General features: G+C 42.5%; 3 protein-coding genes across 3 annotated transcripts; 2 read left to right on the top strand and 1 right to left on the bottom strand.

Annotated features, from left to right (window-relative positions):
- Window positions 1-3006: 3006 nt before the first annotated feature.
- LOC134187773 (trichohyalin-like) lies at window positions 3007-10576 on the bottom strand. The gene is made up of 26 exons (XM_062655922.1): window positions 10464-10576; window positions 10274-10349; window positions 9946-9989; window positions 9699-9731; window positions 9573-9632; window positions 9030-9119; window positions 8913-8957; window positions 8805-8849; window positions 7396-7440; window positions 7029-7205; window positions 6697-6732; window positions 6557-6631; window positions 6398-6499; window positions 6199-6240; window positions 6050-6130; window positions 5886-5928; window positions 5756-5821; window positions 5599-5687; window positions 5412-5516; window positions 5131-5208; window positions 4385-5029; window positions 4161-4202; window positions 4022-4096; window positions 3758-3904; window positions 3224-3340; window positions 3007-3157 (listed from the first exon to the last, which is right to left on the bottom strand). The coding sequence occupies exons 2-26, from the start codon at window positions 10335-10337 to the stop codon at window positions 3140-3142; spliced, it is 2364 nt and encodes a 787-aa protein (XP_062511906.1). The 5' UTR covers window positions 10338-10349; window positions 10464-10576; the 3' UTR covers window positions 3007-3139.
- A 125-nt stretch (window positions 10577-10701) lies between these two features.
- LOC134188248 (serine/threonine-protein phosphatase 6 regulatory ankyrin repeat subunit B-like) lies at window positions 10702-13957 on the top strand. Its single transcript, XM_062656445.1, has 6 exons — window positions 10702-10776; window positions 11374-11414; window positions 11475-11985; window positions 12853-13033; window positions 13085-13758; window positions 13952-13957. The coding sequence occupies exons 1-6, from the start codon at window positions 10702-10704 to the stop codon at window positions 13955-13957; spliced, it is 1488 nt and encodes a 495-aa protein (XP_062512429.1).
- A 52-nt stretch (window positions 13958-14009) lies between these two features.
- Window positions 14010-15089, top strand: LOC134188247 (ankyrin repeat and protein kinase domain-containing protein 1-like). The gene is made up of 2 exons (XM_062656443.1): window positions 14010-14738; window positions 15071-15089. Exons 1-2 carry the CDS (start codon window positions 14035-14037, stop codon window positions 15087-15089), a joined length of 723 nt encoding a protein of 240 aa, XP_062512427.1. The 5' UTR covers window positions 14010-14034.
- Window positions 15090-15270: the final 181 nt, after the last annotated feature.

Raw genomic sequence — 15270 nt, 5'->3', positions numbered from 1 at the left:
CAATCAAGACCTCACAAAACATGAGCTTTCGATGCAATTTGTTACTACTGAGATCACAGCTCTATGTATGTAAAGTTAAGATATGAAGTTATTCAGGATATACTCTCAATTGAAACAATGATAGCACTCTAATCTTTAGAACTAATAGTTTCTAACGGATCTGTAAATGCAAATTCTGCAACTGACCTACATTCTAAGGCAACACCTTAGCCTCGAATTTCCAGACGAGAGAGCGCGAAATTTAGTCTGGACCAAGTCGATACTAAAATGATTTCGGAAGTATTTATCAATAGCGATGCTAAATGGTGTCTACCAGCGTAGGATCGTTTTACCTAGATCAATATATCATTTGTAAATGCCATGAGATCTCACGAACAAAGAAGAGACGTCTGCCGTGTTTGCGGCGATATGTTGGTAGACGGCATGAAACGAGGACTCTTTGATTCTTCGGCAGACCGCTAGCTAGTCTAACCGCTCGACCAGTCGTCAAAGGTGATGTCTAGCGACGCTGCTGTGCATGTCCTCTCACCGCAAGCTTGAAAATATCGAAGAACTGAAGCTGAAACTAAAACTAAGATGTGTGCGTGCAGAGTGTTCTGGCGTGCACTTAGCCGCCCACGAGGATTTCACACGCGCGCAATCAGTGCTAGTGCGCTTAGTATAACCAATTATTGCTAAGCCAATCAGAATTTACAACCGAGATTCGGGTTGTAAAAGCTGATTGGCTTAGAAGGACTATTTCCGAAATCATTTTAATATCGACTTGGTCCAGACTGGAGTTCGCGCGCTTCGCGCGCTCTCTGGTCTGGAAGTTCGAGGCTAGCAACACCCTAGCCTCGTACCCAGGCCCTCTTGCGCGCCCTGAGAAGAGGGCCTGGTACACGTTGTATTCGCATGCGCGCATAAATTAGAAGGAAATCGTGGTAATATATGCACGCATGCGGAACCAACGTTGTTTAGAATCTCGAGCCGATAATGTCGCGCGCAATCGACAGTGAAACAGCTTCCGTGTTCAGTAGTGATGAAGCCCTAGATCTAGACCCAAGGTCAAGTGAAACTCCGAGTTCGCGTAATCTTTGACTTGTTCTATCATCAGCAATACTAGAGGAGACACGATCGCGACAATGACGACATATCCACAATCTTCTTCACCACATTTCTCTAGCTTACAGTCAACCCTATACGGTGTATGTTGATAGCACAGCGATTTACCGTATCCTGTAGGAAGCCAGCTGCAGACGTCGTTTCCGTTGTAGATGTGTTCTACGACAACACGCTGCTGCTCCTTCAGCTCTACATTACACAGCCTAAGCTTGCCTAGAGCGTAGTGCAACACCATATCAAAACCAGAAGCTCTGCCTTCATCCACCATTTGCCAAATTAGGTCTCACTGCGCGCGACATTATCGGCTCGAGATTCTAAACAATGTCGGTTTCGCATGCGTGCATGTATTACCACGATTTCCTTCTAATTTATGCGCGCATGCGAATACAACGTGTACCAGGCCCTCTTCTCCGGGCGCGCAAGAGGGCCTGGGTACGAGGCTAGCAACACCCATGAACAGAGAAGAACTTCTTTAGGGTACTCTGCGTCATTATACGCACTGCAACACTACAGTAGCGACGAGAACAGACATAGGCTTGGATGCCCAGGTAGTTGCTTTGTGTTGCTTGTGTGTGTGTGTGTGTGTGTGTGTGTGTGTGTGTGTGTGTGTGTGTGTGTGTGTGTGTGTGTGTGTGTGTGTGTGTGTGTGTACACGAACCTCAAATTTCTCCTCCCCACGACCACGTTTCATTATCTAGAAGACCTACTTCAAAAAATCGTTTCCGTGTCCGACTACAGATGAGTCTACGAACGATTCGTGTAAGTGACCAAACGTTGACGAAAAAGCTTCATGAACTTCCGTCGCCCCATCCTTTTGTATTGTAGCTAGGGATTAGAGCACCTTCAGAAGTTGAATGCCACCTACACTATGATCCTTTACTACACTGTGCTGCATCTAACACTGTTGATAGTCAATGTTTGCTGATATCAATTTCTATGTCAGTAAATACCATACCACTGTCGTTACAACGGAACTGAGTGCATACCTAGACTGTATATTTCAATTGCCTTGATTATGATCGCAAAACGACGACTACTGTACCTATACCAGGCCTATAGATGTAATCTAAACTACTAGGAAGTTTGCATGTTTACTTCCATGACAGCTAGGGTTTCAACAAATACGTATTGTCTAGCTAGGACTCGGCGTTTCAGTAGACGGTCTGAAAACTTGGTTGGACGTGTTTGAGTAACAGAGGCGCCTACGGAAACTGTAAAACTAGTAAAGTTAATTAATGATACACGCATGCTCACTTCATACTCAGGATATCTCTAGATCAGTAAAGCTGCATTAATTAATGCAGGCTCTGGAGTGTTTAATTAGCTGGTAGCTGGTTGTGAATACACTGTACACCGTCTTTGTTTGCAACATATTGTGATGAGGTCACCGAAGGCTACTGCTCTTGATACCCGAAAGAGTGTCATAAGATTTATTCAACCCATCCGGGAATTATGCGCTATTCCCAGTGCATGATCATGTGACCTAGTCGACAACTGGATTTGCTACTGACCATCTCGTTACATGCCAAAATTTAAAATGAAATTGTTCTACTCCGACTCACGTGTTCCAGATATCTGCTGGGTGTTTGAACAAACTTTACTCTAAAATTTTAGTCAGACGCGTATACGTATCTACGTGTGAGTGTTACCTAGAAAGGTCTGCACAACACTTTCTTGTTAATTAATTATTTAATTAATTAAGTTAGAGGTCTTCTGTTATCTAAGTGTAACAAATCCTACATACGGAACAAGTTGTTTGAATTTTATGTGTTTTTAGCAACTACCTCAAATTGTCAGGTAGTAGAACACCTACACCTATCTGGATAATTTGGCAAGGTCTGAACTCGGGACATACGGGTTCTCACTAAATGACATCCGCGCAGCCGCACACAGACACACACGTCATGATTCATTCAAAGATTAATTCACAGCTCTAATTCATGAGAGTAAAATGTCTCGTACAAATCAACACTAAAACACGCATTATCAGTAAATAATTATTTAGGACGAACGACGTTTTGGGACGCTCATATCATCAGCGATCCATCAGATCCTGCCAATACAAACGACCAACTGTGAGCAACACCCTTGTGTCTTGGATGTCAGATGGTTGACTTACCTCGGACTCCTGTTCAGCTGCTTCACCGCGCTCTTGCTCTGCCAGATCATCCTCAACTGGTTCCTCGTCAGTTTCACGTTCATTTGTTGTATCCGGGCTCTCACCAATTTCTTGGTACTGTGAAAACAAAGTGTATGTGAGGAAAAAGGTGTTTATTGCTGTCTTGTCTCGCTTGAATCTGTTGTCTCACTTTGAGAATCTGTCTGAAACAGAGTCTGTGTGTCTGTGTCTGTATCTGTCTGTCAGTTTGTCTGTCTGTTTGTTCATTTGTCCTCTGTCTGTCTGTTTGTTCATTTGTCCTCTGTCTGTCTGGTTGGCTGGCTGTCTCTGTCTGTCTCGCTTTGAGAATCTGTCTGGAACAGAGTCTGTGTGTCTGTCTGTCTTTCTCTGTCTGTCAGTTTGTTCATTTGTCCTCTGTCTGTCTGTCTGTCTGTCAGTTTGTTCATTTGTCCTCTGTCTGTCTGTCTGTCTGTCTCTGTCTGTCCGTGTTCGTGTCCGTGTTTTCTGTGATCTGTTTATCTATGTATGCCTTACCCTTTCATCATTTGTTGCTTCTTCTTCCTCCTCAGCCTCCTCAACCAGGTCTTCCTCAACTGCATCTTCAATGGCCTCTGTCAGCTGCTCTTGCTCCTCCACATCATCTACAATCTCTCGTGCAGTATCTTCTGCTATTTCTTCAGCCTACAGCACAACACAACGATGACTACCATTGTACACATATCCGGTAATACCAACGACATGCTCCGGTATAGTGAATGGCAGTACTGATTGCTATAAATTTTAATTCTACTGTCTTACCGATTCTTTTGTCAACTCTCCATTTCTTAGACCTTCCTCGATCTCCTCAATCCCTTGATTAATAATTTCTTCCTCCTTTATAGACAACAAAGTAATTAAATCCAATGAAAAGCAGCATGTATGAGGCAGATGTTCTCACCTCACTCTCATCTTCATCTGCAGTCTCTTCATCAGATTCGGCCTAAATGTAAGAAACATGATTGACTAAAGTGTGTCAGTCTGTTGCTCTGTCTCTGTGTTTGCATGCTGATTATATATAGCTGTTGCGTCCTTTTATCTAATTGGTCTCATGCACTCATCGTGAATCTGTCCTTTTATCTGATTGGTCTTATTCACTCATCATGAATCTGTCAAAGACTGTACCGTGTCTGGTTGAGCTTCTTCATCCATAGCCTCTTCCTCTTCCTCTGCTGCTTCCTCCTCCATGGCCTGCTCTGCTTCCTCTTCTGTTACAGTTTCCTCTTCTGTTTCCTCCTCCATGGCCTCTTCTGCTTCCTCTTCTGTTACAGTTTCCTCTTCTGCTTCCTCCTCCATGGCCTGCTCTGCTTCCTCTTCTGTTACAGTTGCCTCATCCTCTGCTGCCTCCTCTATGGCCTCTTCTGCTTCCTCTTCTGTTACAGTTTCCTCTTCTGCTTCCTCCTCCATGGCCTGCTCTGCTTCCTCTTCTGTTACAGTTTCCTCATCCTCTGCTGCCTCCTCCATGGCCTCTTCTGCTTCCTCTTCTGTTACAGTTTCCTCCTCTTCTGTTACAGTTTCCTCATCTTCTGCTTCCTCTTCCATAGCCTGTTCTTCTTCTGCTTCTTCTACTATTTCTTCCTCAATCTCTCCTTCCTCATCTTCTTCTGAGTCTATTACTTCACTGTCTGTTTCAGTATCCAATGCATTTTCACCTTCCTGTTGTTGCTGAACTGCTTCTCTAAATCTTCGTTCTAGCATGTCAATAAATGTAGATGCTTCATCTCCTGCAAGATATCCGAAAGCTGCAGAATCACGCATCTCATTTAAAGCCTGCAGTAGAAAACACAGTTAACAAGGATTTCAAGCAATCAAATGTAAGAGCAACAATAATGCCACATTAATGTTATGCTACTGAGATTCTAAGTGTGTACCTCTTCCTCAGTCATTTTTCCTGAGGCAACTTCATCCACGAGTTCTCGGGTAAGATCTTCTACGTCTCTCAAGTATGTCTAATGCAACAGCAAATTAACAATTAATGCATCTGACCATGACATCGACAACAGACTATCGACTAGCATGAGTGTAGATAAGTATGTGTTACAAACAACCAATTACTACAAAACACACAAACAACTGTAAACACACACAGTCGGAGAGTGAAATTAGCAGACAGACACACAACCAAACAGCTGCAAGACAACATCAATCTTACTTGCATGTCCTCACTGACACGTTGCTTTAGTCTAGCAGCTACTGACTGTGCCCTCTCGTCATCTTCGAAAAGTCTTGCTGTAGTTTCCTCGATGTCTGCAAGCATCTACAAATATATCATATAGGTCATTGTAACCATCTACAACCAGTATATACTGGCAAACAGGCAATCAAATAAACAGACTAACGTCTTCTTCTTCTTCCTCTTCTTCTGGCAGCATTGTATCATCTTCTTGTTGCTCTGGTACATCTTCATCTTCATTGATTTCTTCTTCGCCTGAATAACAATTAAGAGTTACATGTGACACAATTGCTGCATGACACAGCAGGAAGAGGAAAGCGTACCTTCATCTTCCGGCATAATCTGGTCATCAGACGGTTCTTGTGAATCTGCATCAACTGCTTCCCGAGCTAAAAACAAAATGTAACATTTGAATGGAACGAGACAGATTCACATGGTAAATTAAAAGCATACCTTCCTCTTCCAGATCTCCTACTCGCTGTTCCAATCGAGCAACCTAGTCATGACAAACACATATCTATTGTATATGTCAAGTTAACAACCCTGACAGTCCCAATCAATAGACTAATGTATTGAGACATGCATCACTCCAACAGACTAGCAGCTAGCACACGTACCTCTTCCATCAAGTTGTCAACGTCAGAGTTTCCTATGTCTTCCCCTTTAGGTGAATCGACTCCCACTTGTTCTTCCGTTTCCTGTTGATTCGTAATCAAACAGAATATTGTATTCACTCAAGGTAACAACATATGATTTATACACGTACTTCTGATTCTTCATCTGCCATTGACTCGGCATCTTCCCTAAGCTGCAAGTAGTAAAAAGGTTAATGAAAAAATGATGCAAATAAAAATAAGATATGCAAGACAAGGCGAGAGACAAACTGACAAACAAACATGGACTGAATGACAACTACAGATAGAAGCTAAGAAACATAGCCACAGTTAGAGAGACAGCAAGCTAACCGTTTCCTCTACTGCTCCTCTGATGGCTTCACCAATCTCTTCCTCATCCCCAGCGCCAACTTCAGACAGCTCCTTGGCAACCTTTCCTACCTCTCTTTCAGCCTAACAAACGATGACTTACAAATATCATCAAATGATGTAGCATGCAATTCACAGTACCTCTTCTTCTGTCATTTCACCTCCTTCCACCTCTGCAACTAATTCTTCTGCTGCTTGTTCAGCAATTTCTTCAGCCTGTAGACAGAAAACAACCATGTTAAGTGACTGGGTCAGCTGTACTTAATAAGATTTATGTGGACCTCAGACAAAACGTTAGAATCAACACCTTCAGACATCTGAACATACAACAGCAACAACAAATTAAAACAAGGTCTTGTTGTCAATCTTGTCTGCTATTGTGTCTAGCTGAATATTTATCGTTCTTTGTCTGCCCGACTGATATCTGTTCATGAGGTGTGTGTGTGTGTGTGTGTGTGTGTGTGTGTGTGTGTGTGTGTGTGTGTGTGTGTGTGTGTCCGCATGCAGGTGCATGCAGGTGCATGCACGTCTGTCTGTCTGTCTGTCCGTCCATATGTCTGTCCACCTTCTGTCGATCTGTCTGTTTCAAATTTTCTACACTTGCTCTCTGCACCTCAGATTCTTCCTCAGACACTTCCTCTTCAGATTCATCCTCGATTTCAGTCTCTTCAGCTTCCTCATCAGATACCTCTTGCTCAGTTTCCTCGGATTCTTGTTCAGATTCATCCTCCATTTCAACCTCCTCAGTTTCCTCATCAGCTAATTCTTGTTCAGTAGTTTCTGAATCGTCCTGCATTACAATAGTTACCACAGTTTAGCAACATACCAAGCTAACAATATTACAGATGTGTGTATGTATGTGTATGTGCAAGCAAACAGACAAACAGACATACAAACAAATATACAAACGGGCGGACAGGCAAGCAAACATACATACTAACCACATAAACAAGTAAATTGAATCCAAAATTAAGACTGACCTCTTCCATTTCTTCTTCCATCAGACGTTCTGCTTCTTCCTCATCCTAATTAACACACAACAAATCACTCAAATAGCAATCTAAAAATAACTGGTAGTGACAGCTGTCAGCTTAACACATTTATGTTATGTGTAACTTTAGCATAAGAAGTAAGGTCATTATGACATCGTTGTCAACTATAAGAGATCAATAAAGAAAAGAAGTCACAAAACTGTCTTTACAGTGTACTGTCACTCTATTTGTATTCTTCATCCTGTTAGATTTTTCTTAGAAAAAGACAAAAATGTGTCGCTATTACAACTGGTGTGTGTGTGTGTGTGTGTGTGTGTGTGTGTGTGTGTGTGTGTGAGAGAGAGAGAGAGAGAGAGAGAGAGAGTCACTCGCGCGCGCATGTGTGTGTGGTGTGTCACTGTGTGGTGTGGTGTGGTGTGTGTGTGTGTGTGTGTGTGTGTGTGTGTGTGTGTGTGTGTGTGTGTGTGTGTGTCATTTTTTTAACATCAAGCAAACAAACATAAATCAGACAAACACTAAAGCAACGTTCATCTTTTAAGATCCAGCAAAAGCATCTAGCCATTCAGTTTCACATCCAAAAAGCCTTGAAAAAATCATCCAACTAATCAGATGCAGCACAACTTATTCAACACCCAAAGAGACCATGACCAAACTGCATCTCTTATATACTCAATATACTGTGTGTTAATTGTGGATTGTGTGGATCTGCACATGCACCATGTCTCAAGCCCAGACTTTCAATCAATTCGTCGTTCTTCGGACTATTAGCCAAACTAACGGACATTTGAAACATCAAACTTTGTTGCCTAGAGCCTCCATTTTAAGTCTGTCTCTCGCTGTCTATAAAAACTCTCACAAATTCGATTGCCAAACGCCGTTTGCCTAGAAATTCTGTTTTAGTCTGTCTCACACACATTTACGAGTATTTCTCTGATACAATGTGATTACGAGTCACAACCAATACGGCACATGCCGCAGTGAACACTTCGTTGTCAAGACATGTGGCAAAGTACAAGAGGTAACCATGAGAGACGCTGATATCGATGGAGCTGTTGCTACAGATGAAGGTTAATTGTCACACGTGGACTGTTATGCAGTGATCCGTCATTCACAGATAATTATAGAAGACCAAATCAAATTACATCATGCACCAACACACAACAGACACATAACCAATAGTTCAATACCGTGAGTCACCTAGTTTGTCTGTCTATGCGTCTGTCGGTCTTTCACAGATCTCATCAACTGATTTCTCACAAATAATCGTTATTAATTTCCCTCCATGGTAGTTCAATCCCACATAGTGCATGCAATCCATATCACTGATTTCTTTCAATCTCTTTAAGTTGATGAATCTATTGCATGCTAGTTGTGTGTAATCAATAACACTCTCCCACCTCTATAGCTGTAGCTCCTTCTTCTGGAGTCTCAGTGTTTACTTCCTGGAAAACGCAGCATATCTGATTGGTACAGCTCATTACATCAGAGCAGTGACATATACATACCTCAGTTGTAGTCACATCTGTTGCAGTCATATCTGTTGCCATCTCCTAATTGTCACAACAGAAACAGCAAGTTAGAGAGTGTTGTGATAGAGTGTACTTGTTAATTGCATCACACACCTCATCTTGAGAGACCTGTTCTTCCATGTCCGCCACTGCATCATCTACTTGCTCTGCAGCATCAGCTACTTCGTCAGCCACTTGTTCAACCTATCAACATGCACATGCAGTGTGTCAGTCGATCATCACTCAGACAGATAACGCAAAATGTTAAGAAAATCAGTTGATAACAAATTGTAAGTAGCTAAGACACACAGAATGTGCTGAAGCAGAGAAAGTGTACGAATGTGTCCTGAACTTTAGAGGAATGTGGAGCAGGTACTAGCCTCTGTAGAAATTTTAATAAACGCTGGATGTATAGACAGAGTGATTGAGTCACACTTTGGTAGACAAAACAGCTTAGAAATGCAGGATGTATTGAAGCAGACAATGTGGAGCAATCCTGAACTCTGAAGGAATGTCTATGCACCTCACTAACAGGTTAGAAACATGGAAGCAGTAAAAGTGGATCACTAAGTATAGTGAACTTTCGATAAATGCAAGCGTGCACCTCTGTAGGTATGCACCTCTGCAGCTATGCAGGATGTCAGTCTGTTGGCTTACCTCCTCATCCGTCACTCTATCTGCAATATCTTCCGCCAACGTTTCTACTGCTTCTTCCAACTAAACAGAACGAAGACAAACGCAATGACCCGTCAGTCCCGAACATCACGATTCTATTACACTAACCCGTTGAGCAACCGTCGTATTGTCTCCGACATCCTAAGTAACACAACCAACAGTCAGCAAATCCGAATGACCACGCCCCGAAAGTATCGCTTCCATGAACGTTCCTTCAAATAGCAAACACGGCAATCGCATCTGTGGAGTAATTTCAAGCACCACGCTGGGTCGTTAAGATAAATCGCGTCACGACGAAGGGATAAACCGGGAAGATTGCGTCACTTCCGGTTGCAAAAGTGAAGCAGGAACTTACCCTTGCGAGACGTGTTGCCTTGCCTGCGTCTTGCGGGCGGTTAACTAGAACGAGAGAAAGTGATACAGCGTGTAAACAAACAACTAAGGCGGTGGCGTGGCAGCAGGAGGAGTTTTCGCGCAAGCGTGTGTGTACAAAGTGATCCGCAAAGCGGAGGAGTTTGCGTCCGGAGTTTATGGCGACGCTAAACGACCGGTTTGCCTCGTGTAAAGAACAAAATGCAGTAAACGAGGCACGAAGCTAACACGTCAAAGCGAAAACGCGGGAAGAAAACGTGCGCGCGACGCGACAGAGATGAAACAGAGTTGGATGAATGAATCTGGCTTACCTGGTGCGGACAGGGCGAGGACAAAAAGTCCTAGAATTGCCAGAAATGTGCATACAGTCTTCATTGTAACGATAATCTGTAATGAAACGAGAGGAGAGGATTAGATCGGGCGAGGAAAAGTGGCCGATGAGGCAACGCATTGAGATAGAGAGACAGAGACGTCACACAAGGTGCTGCTCATGTGTCTAACCTTGACCAACTGAGTGGTGCTAGGAAATTGGTGATAGTCGCTGCGTACTCTTAGAAACGAAAGCCTCGAATGATGAGCGGTAACCTGACGACAACAACTTGGGCTAATGCGGCGTGGCTGTATCACCCGGGAGTGCTCTCAAGTGCTCGTCGCTGATTGGTCGAGGTGACAGGTGGGTTGTGTCAACTCACGTGCGTCACGCGATGTGCGTAGACCTTCCGCGTTATAAATCACGGGGATGCAAATCGAGTACGCGTTGTGCACGGGAAACGTGCCGAAATTAGATGTGCAATTAGACTTTGCATTTATCCGGGTAATGCGACTTGGTTGAGACGCGGTAAGTCATGCCTACTTCCAAAATGCAACAGAAAATGTTAGCAACAAACATCTCTCAATTGCATGCGCAATTGACGTGCGTGTGTGCAGTATTTGTGTGTAAAATATCTGCGGTGGTAATGCACGCACGCACGCACGCGTAATACGTGTACTGTACATGGTGTGCTGCATGTCTGCGTGTTTGCGCCACTTTTTGTATCGTAATTACGTATCGAGCTTGTACGGTTTCTTTTCGATTGAATGGTATGATGAACTAGTTGAGGAAAATTACCGTATTTGGATGCTGTTTGCTTTGCAGTGTGTCTCGACATCGTGTAGCTAGATAACTGTTGTTTATGTCCCGGATAACCAATTATGTGACCTAACCGGAAACCAATGGATAAGAAATAGAAACCTTTTGTTGTTTGATTTCTTATAATTTCGTGTTTGGCTTCAAAGTAGCGTACAACTTCTGTGTTGTGTGTGCTGGTGTAGTGTTGAGTAGCCAGCTCCTCCCTCATTTTGACTTCCGTTGGCTCACGTCTGCATGTGAGCAAGTCGTGTTGCTGTGTGATTGGTCGTTGCCATTTTGTAGGGTGGAGTCGTGTTAGCAGCGTTTGGAGGGAGAAATGAGATGTCTGAGTCTCTCAGAGATATGGATGACTAAGTGATTGTGTTGTGTGATCGTGATGTTAGTGAACGTTCTGGTAAACTTCAACGCAACGTGATGGAAGGAAATGTCGCTCTAGCTGCGGGGAAGGAAGACTGGGAGAAGGTTCGACGACTGGTGGAACAAGGAGGGAACGTGAATGATGTGGATGATACATGGTACAGAAAAACAGCTCTACACTATGCTGCCATATATGGAAATTCAGATATTTGTTCGTTCTTGCTGTCACAAGGGACGAACGTCAGTCAGACAGACGAGGATGGAAATACGCCGCTTCATTTCGCTGCTTATTATCATCATGTCGATACCTGTCAACTGTTAGTTGATCACAAAGACGATGTTACTTCTGTCAACAATAAAGGTCAAACTCCTTTTCACCTAACTCTTGCTAGTGACCAGGGTACGCGTGCCTCTCCCGCGCTGATAACAAATGAGAGTGTGAATGTAGCAGATCGTCATGGTAACCGCGCTTTACACATAGCAGCTAGAAATGGTGACATTCAGATTGTCAAGCTGTTAGTGGATTGTGGAGCAGATGTAAATGCATTGAATGGAGATGGACAAACACCACTACATACAGCAGCTGGTGGAAAGAAAGACTGTCGTGAATTGTGTTCTATGTTACTAAAACATAATGCCAAGATTGATGCAGTGGATGAAGACGGAAACCAACCACTACACTTGGCAGTGAGGAAAGGACATACAAGAACAAGTTGTTTGTTACTCTCTCGTGATGCAGATGTAAATTCATTGAATGAAGATGGACAAACACCACTACATACAGCAGCTGGTGGAGACAAAGACTGTCCTGAATTGTGTTCTATTTTACTGGAACATAATGCCAAGATTGATGCAGTGGATAAAGATGGAAACCAACCACTACACTTGGCAGTGAGGAAAGGACATACAATAACAAGTCGTTTGTTACTCTCTCGTGATGCAGATGTAAATTCATTGAACGAAGATGGACAAACACCACTACATACAGCAGCTGGTGGAGACAAAGACTGTCCTGAATTGTGTTCTATTTTACTGGAACATAATGCCAAGATTGATGCAGTGGATAAAGATGGAAACCAACCACTACACTTGGCTTGTAAAAGGCTTAATTCTAAATCTAAGCAAGTCTTGTTGGATCACAATGCTGATGCAAATGTTTTAAACAACAAGAAATGCAAACCCTGGCATTTGGCAAGCCAACAATTGACATCATCTTACACTAAAGCAATTGATGGCAATGGTAACAACGCTTTGTATAAAGCATCTGAAAGTGCTGATTTACACACAGTTCAGCTGTTGGTAGATTGGACTGCTGATGTAAACGAAGTGAATGAAGATGGACAAACACCACTACATGCAGCAGCTGGTGGAGAGAAAGACTGTCGTGAATTGTGTTCTATGTTACTAAAACATAATGCCAAGATTGATGCAGTGGATAAAGGTGGAAACCAACCACTACACTTGGCAGTGAGGAAAGGACATACAAGAACAAGTCGTTTGTTACTCTCTCATGATGCAGATGTAAATTCATTGAATGAAGATGGACAAACACCACTACATACAGCAGCTGGTGGAGACAAAGACTGTTCTGAATTGTGTTCTATGTTACTAAAACATAATGCCAAGATTGATGCAGTGGATAAAGAGAGAAACTCACCACTACACTTGGCAGTGAGGAAAGGACATACAAGAACAAGTCGTTTGTTAGTCTCTCGTGAAGCAGATGTAAATTCATTGAATGAAGATGGACAAACACCACTACATACAGCAGCTGGTGGAGACAAAGACTGTCCTGAATTGTGTTCTATTTTACTGGAACATAATGCCAAGATTGATGCAGTGGATAAAGATGGAAACCAACCACTACACTTGGCAGTGAGGAAAGGACATACAATAACAAGTCGTTTGTTACTCTCTCGTGATGCAGATGTAAATTCATTGAACGAAGATGGACAAACACCACTACATACAGCAGCTGGTGGAGACAAAGACTGTCCTGAATTGTGTTCTATTTTACTGGAACATAATGCCAAGATTGATGCAGTGGATAAAGATGGAAACCAACCACTACACTTGGCTTGTAAAAGGCTTAATTCTAAATCTAAGCAAGTCTTGTTGGATCACAATGCTGATGCAAATGTTTTAAACAACAAGAAATGCAAACCCTGGCATTTGGCAAGCCAACAATTGACATCATCTTACACTAAAGCAATTGATGGCAATGGTAACAACGCTTTGTATAAAGCAGCTGAGAGTGCTGATTTACACACAGTTCAGCTGTTGGTGGATTGGACTGCTGATGTAAACGAAGTGAACGAAGATGGACAAACACCACTACATGCAGCAGCTGGTGGAGAGAAAGACTGTCGTGAATTGTGTTCTATGTTACTAAAACATAATGCCAAGATTGATGCAGTGGATAAAGGTGGAAACCAACCACTACACTTGGCAGTGAGGAAAGGATATACAAGTACAAGTCGTTTGTTACTCTCTAATGAAGCAGATGTAAATGCATTGGATGAAGATGGACAAACACCACTACATACAGCAGCTGGTAGATGGAAAGACTGTCCTGAATTGTGTTCTATGTTACTAAAACATAATGCCAAGATTGATGCAGTGGATAAAGATGGAAACCAACCACTACACTTGGCTTGTAAACTAAGGCATGCAGCAACTGGCAATTTATTGTTATCTCATGGGGCTGATGTAACTGCTCTAAACAAGCAACAACAAAGACCTTTACATTTGGCTAATGAATCAATATTAAACTCTTTTCAAGTACACAGTGGTGATCATGCTCTACACATAGCAGCTAGAAATAATGACATTCATACAGTCCAGCTGTTAGTGGATTGTGGAGCAGATGCAAATGCATTGAATGAAGATGGACAAACACCACTACATATAGCAGCTGGTAGAGACAAAGACTGTTCTGAATTGTGTTCTATTTTACTGGAACATAAAGCCAAGATTGATGCAGTGGATAAAGATGGAAACCAACCACTACACTTGGCTTGTAAAAGGCTTAATTCTAAATCTAAGCAAGTCTTGTTGAATCACAATGCTGATGCAAATGTTTTAAACAACAAGAAATACAAACCCTGGCATTTGGCAAGCCAACAATTGACGTGCAATGGTAACAATGCTTTGTATAAAGCAGCTGAAAGTGCTGATTTACACACAGTTCAGCTGTTGGTGGATTGGACTGCTGATGTAAACGAAGTGAACGAAGATGGACAAACACCACTACATGCAGCAGCTGGTGGAGACAAAGACTGTCGTGAATTGTGTTCTATGTTACTAAAACATAATGCCAAGATTGATGCAGTGGATAAAGATGGAAACCAACCACTACACTTGGCAGTGAGGAAAGGACATACAAGTACAAGTCGTTTGTTACTCTCTAATGAAGCAGATGTAAATGCATTGGATGAAGATGGACAAACACCACTACTTACAGCAGCTGGTAGATGGAAAGACTGTCGTGAATTGTGTTCTATTTTACTAAAACATAATGCCAAGATTGATGCAGTGGATAAAGATGGAAACCAACCACTACACTTGGCACTGAGGAAAGGACATACAAGAACAAGTCATTTGTTACTCTCTTGTGATGCAGATGTAAATGCATTGAATGAAAATGGACAAACACCACTACATACAGCAGCTGGTGGATGGAAAGACTGTCTTGAATTGTGTTCTACTTTACTAAAACATAATGCCAAGATTGACGCAGTGGATAAAGATGGAAACCAACCACTACACTTGGCATGTGAGGCTGCTTTAACGTCAACAGTTCAACATATGTTGGATTACAAT

This window comes from Corticium candelabrum, chromosome 12, assembly GCF_963422355.1.
Source record: "Corticium candelabrum chromosome 12, ooCorCand1.1, whole genome shotgun sequence".
NCBI lineage: Eukaryota > Metazoa > Porifera > Homoscleromorpha > Homosclerophorida > Plakinidae > Corticium > Corticium candelabrum.
The sequence above is the reverse complement of the archived record's forward strand: the minus strand, read 5'-3'. Positions and strand labels throughout refer to the sequence as shown.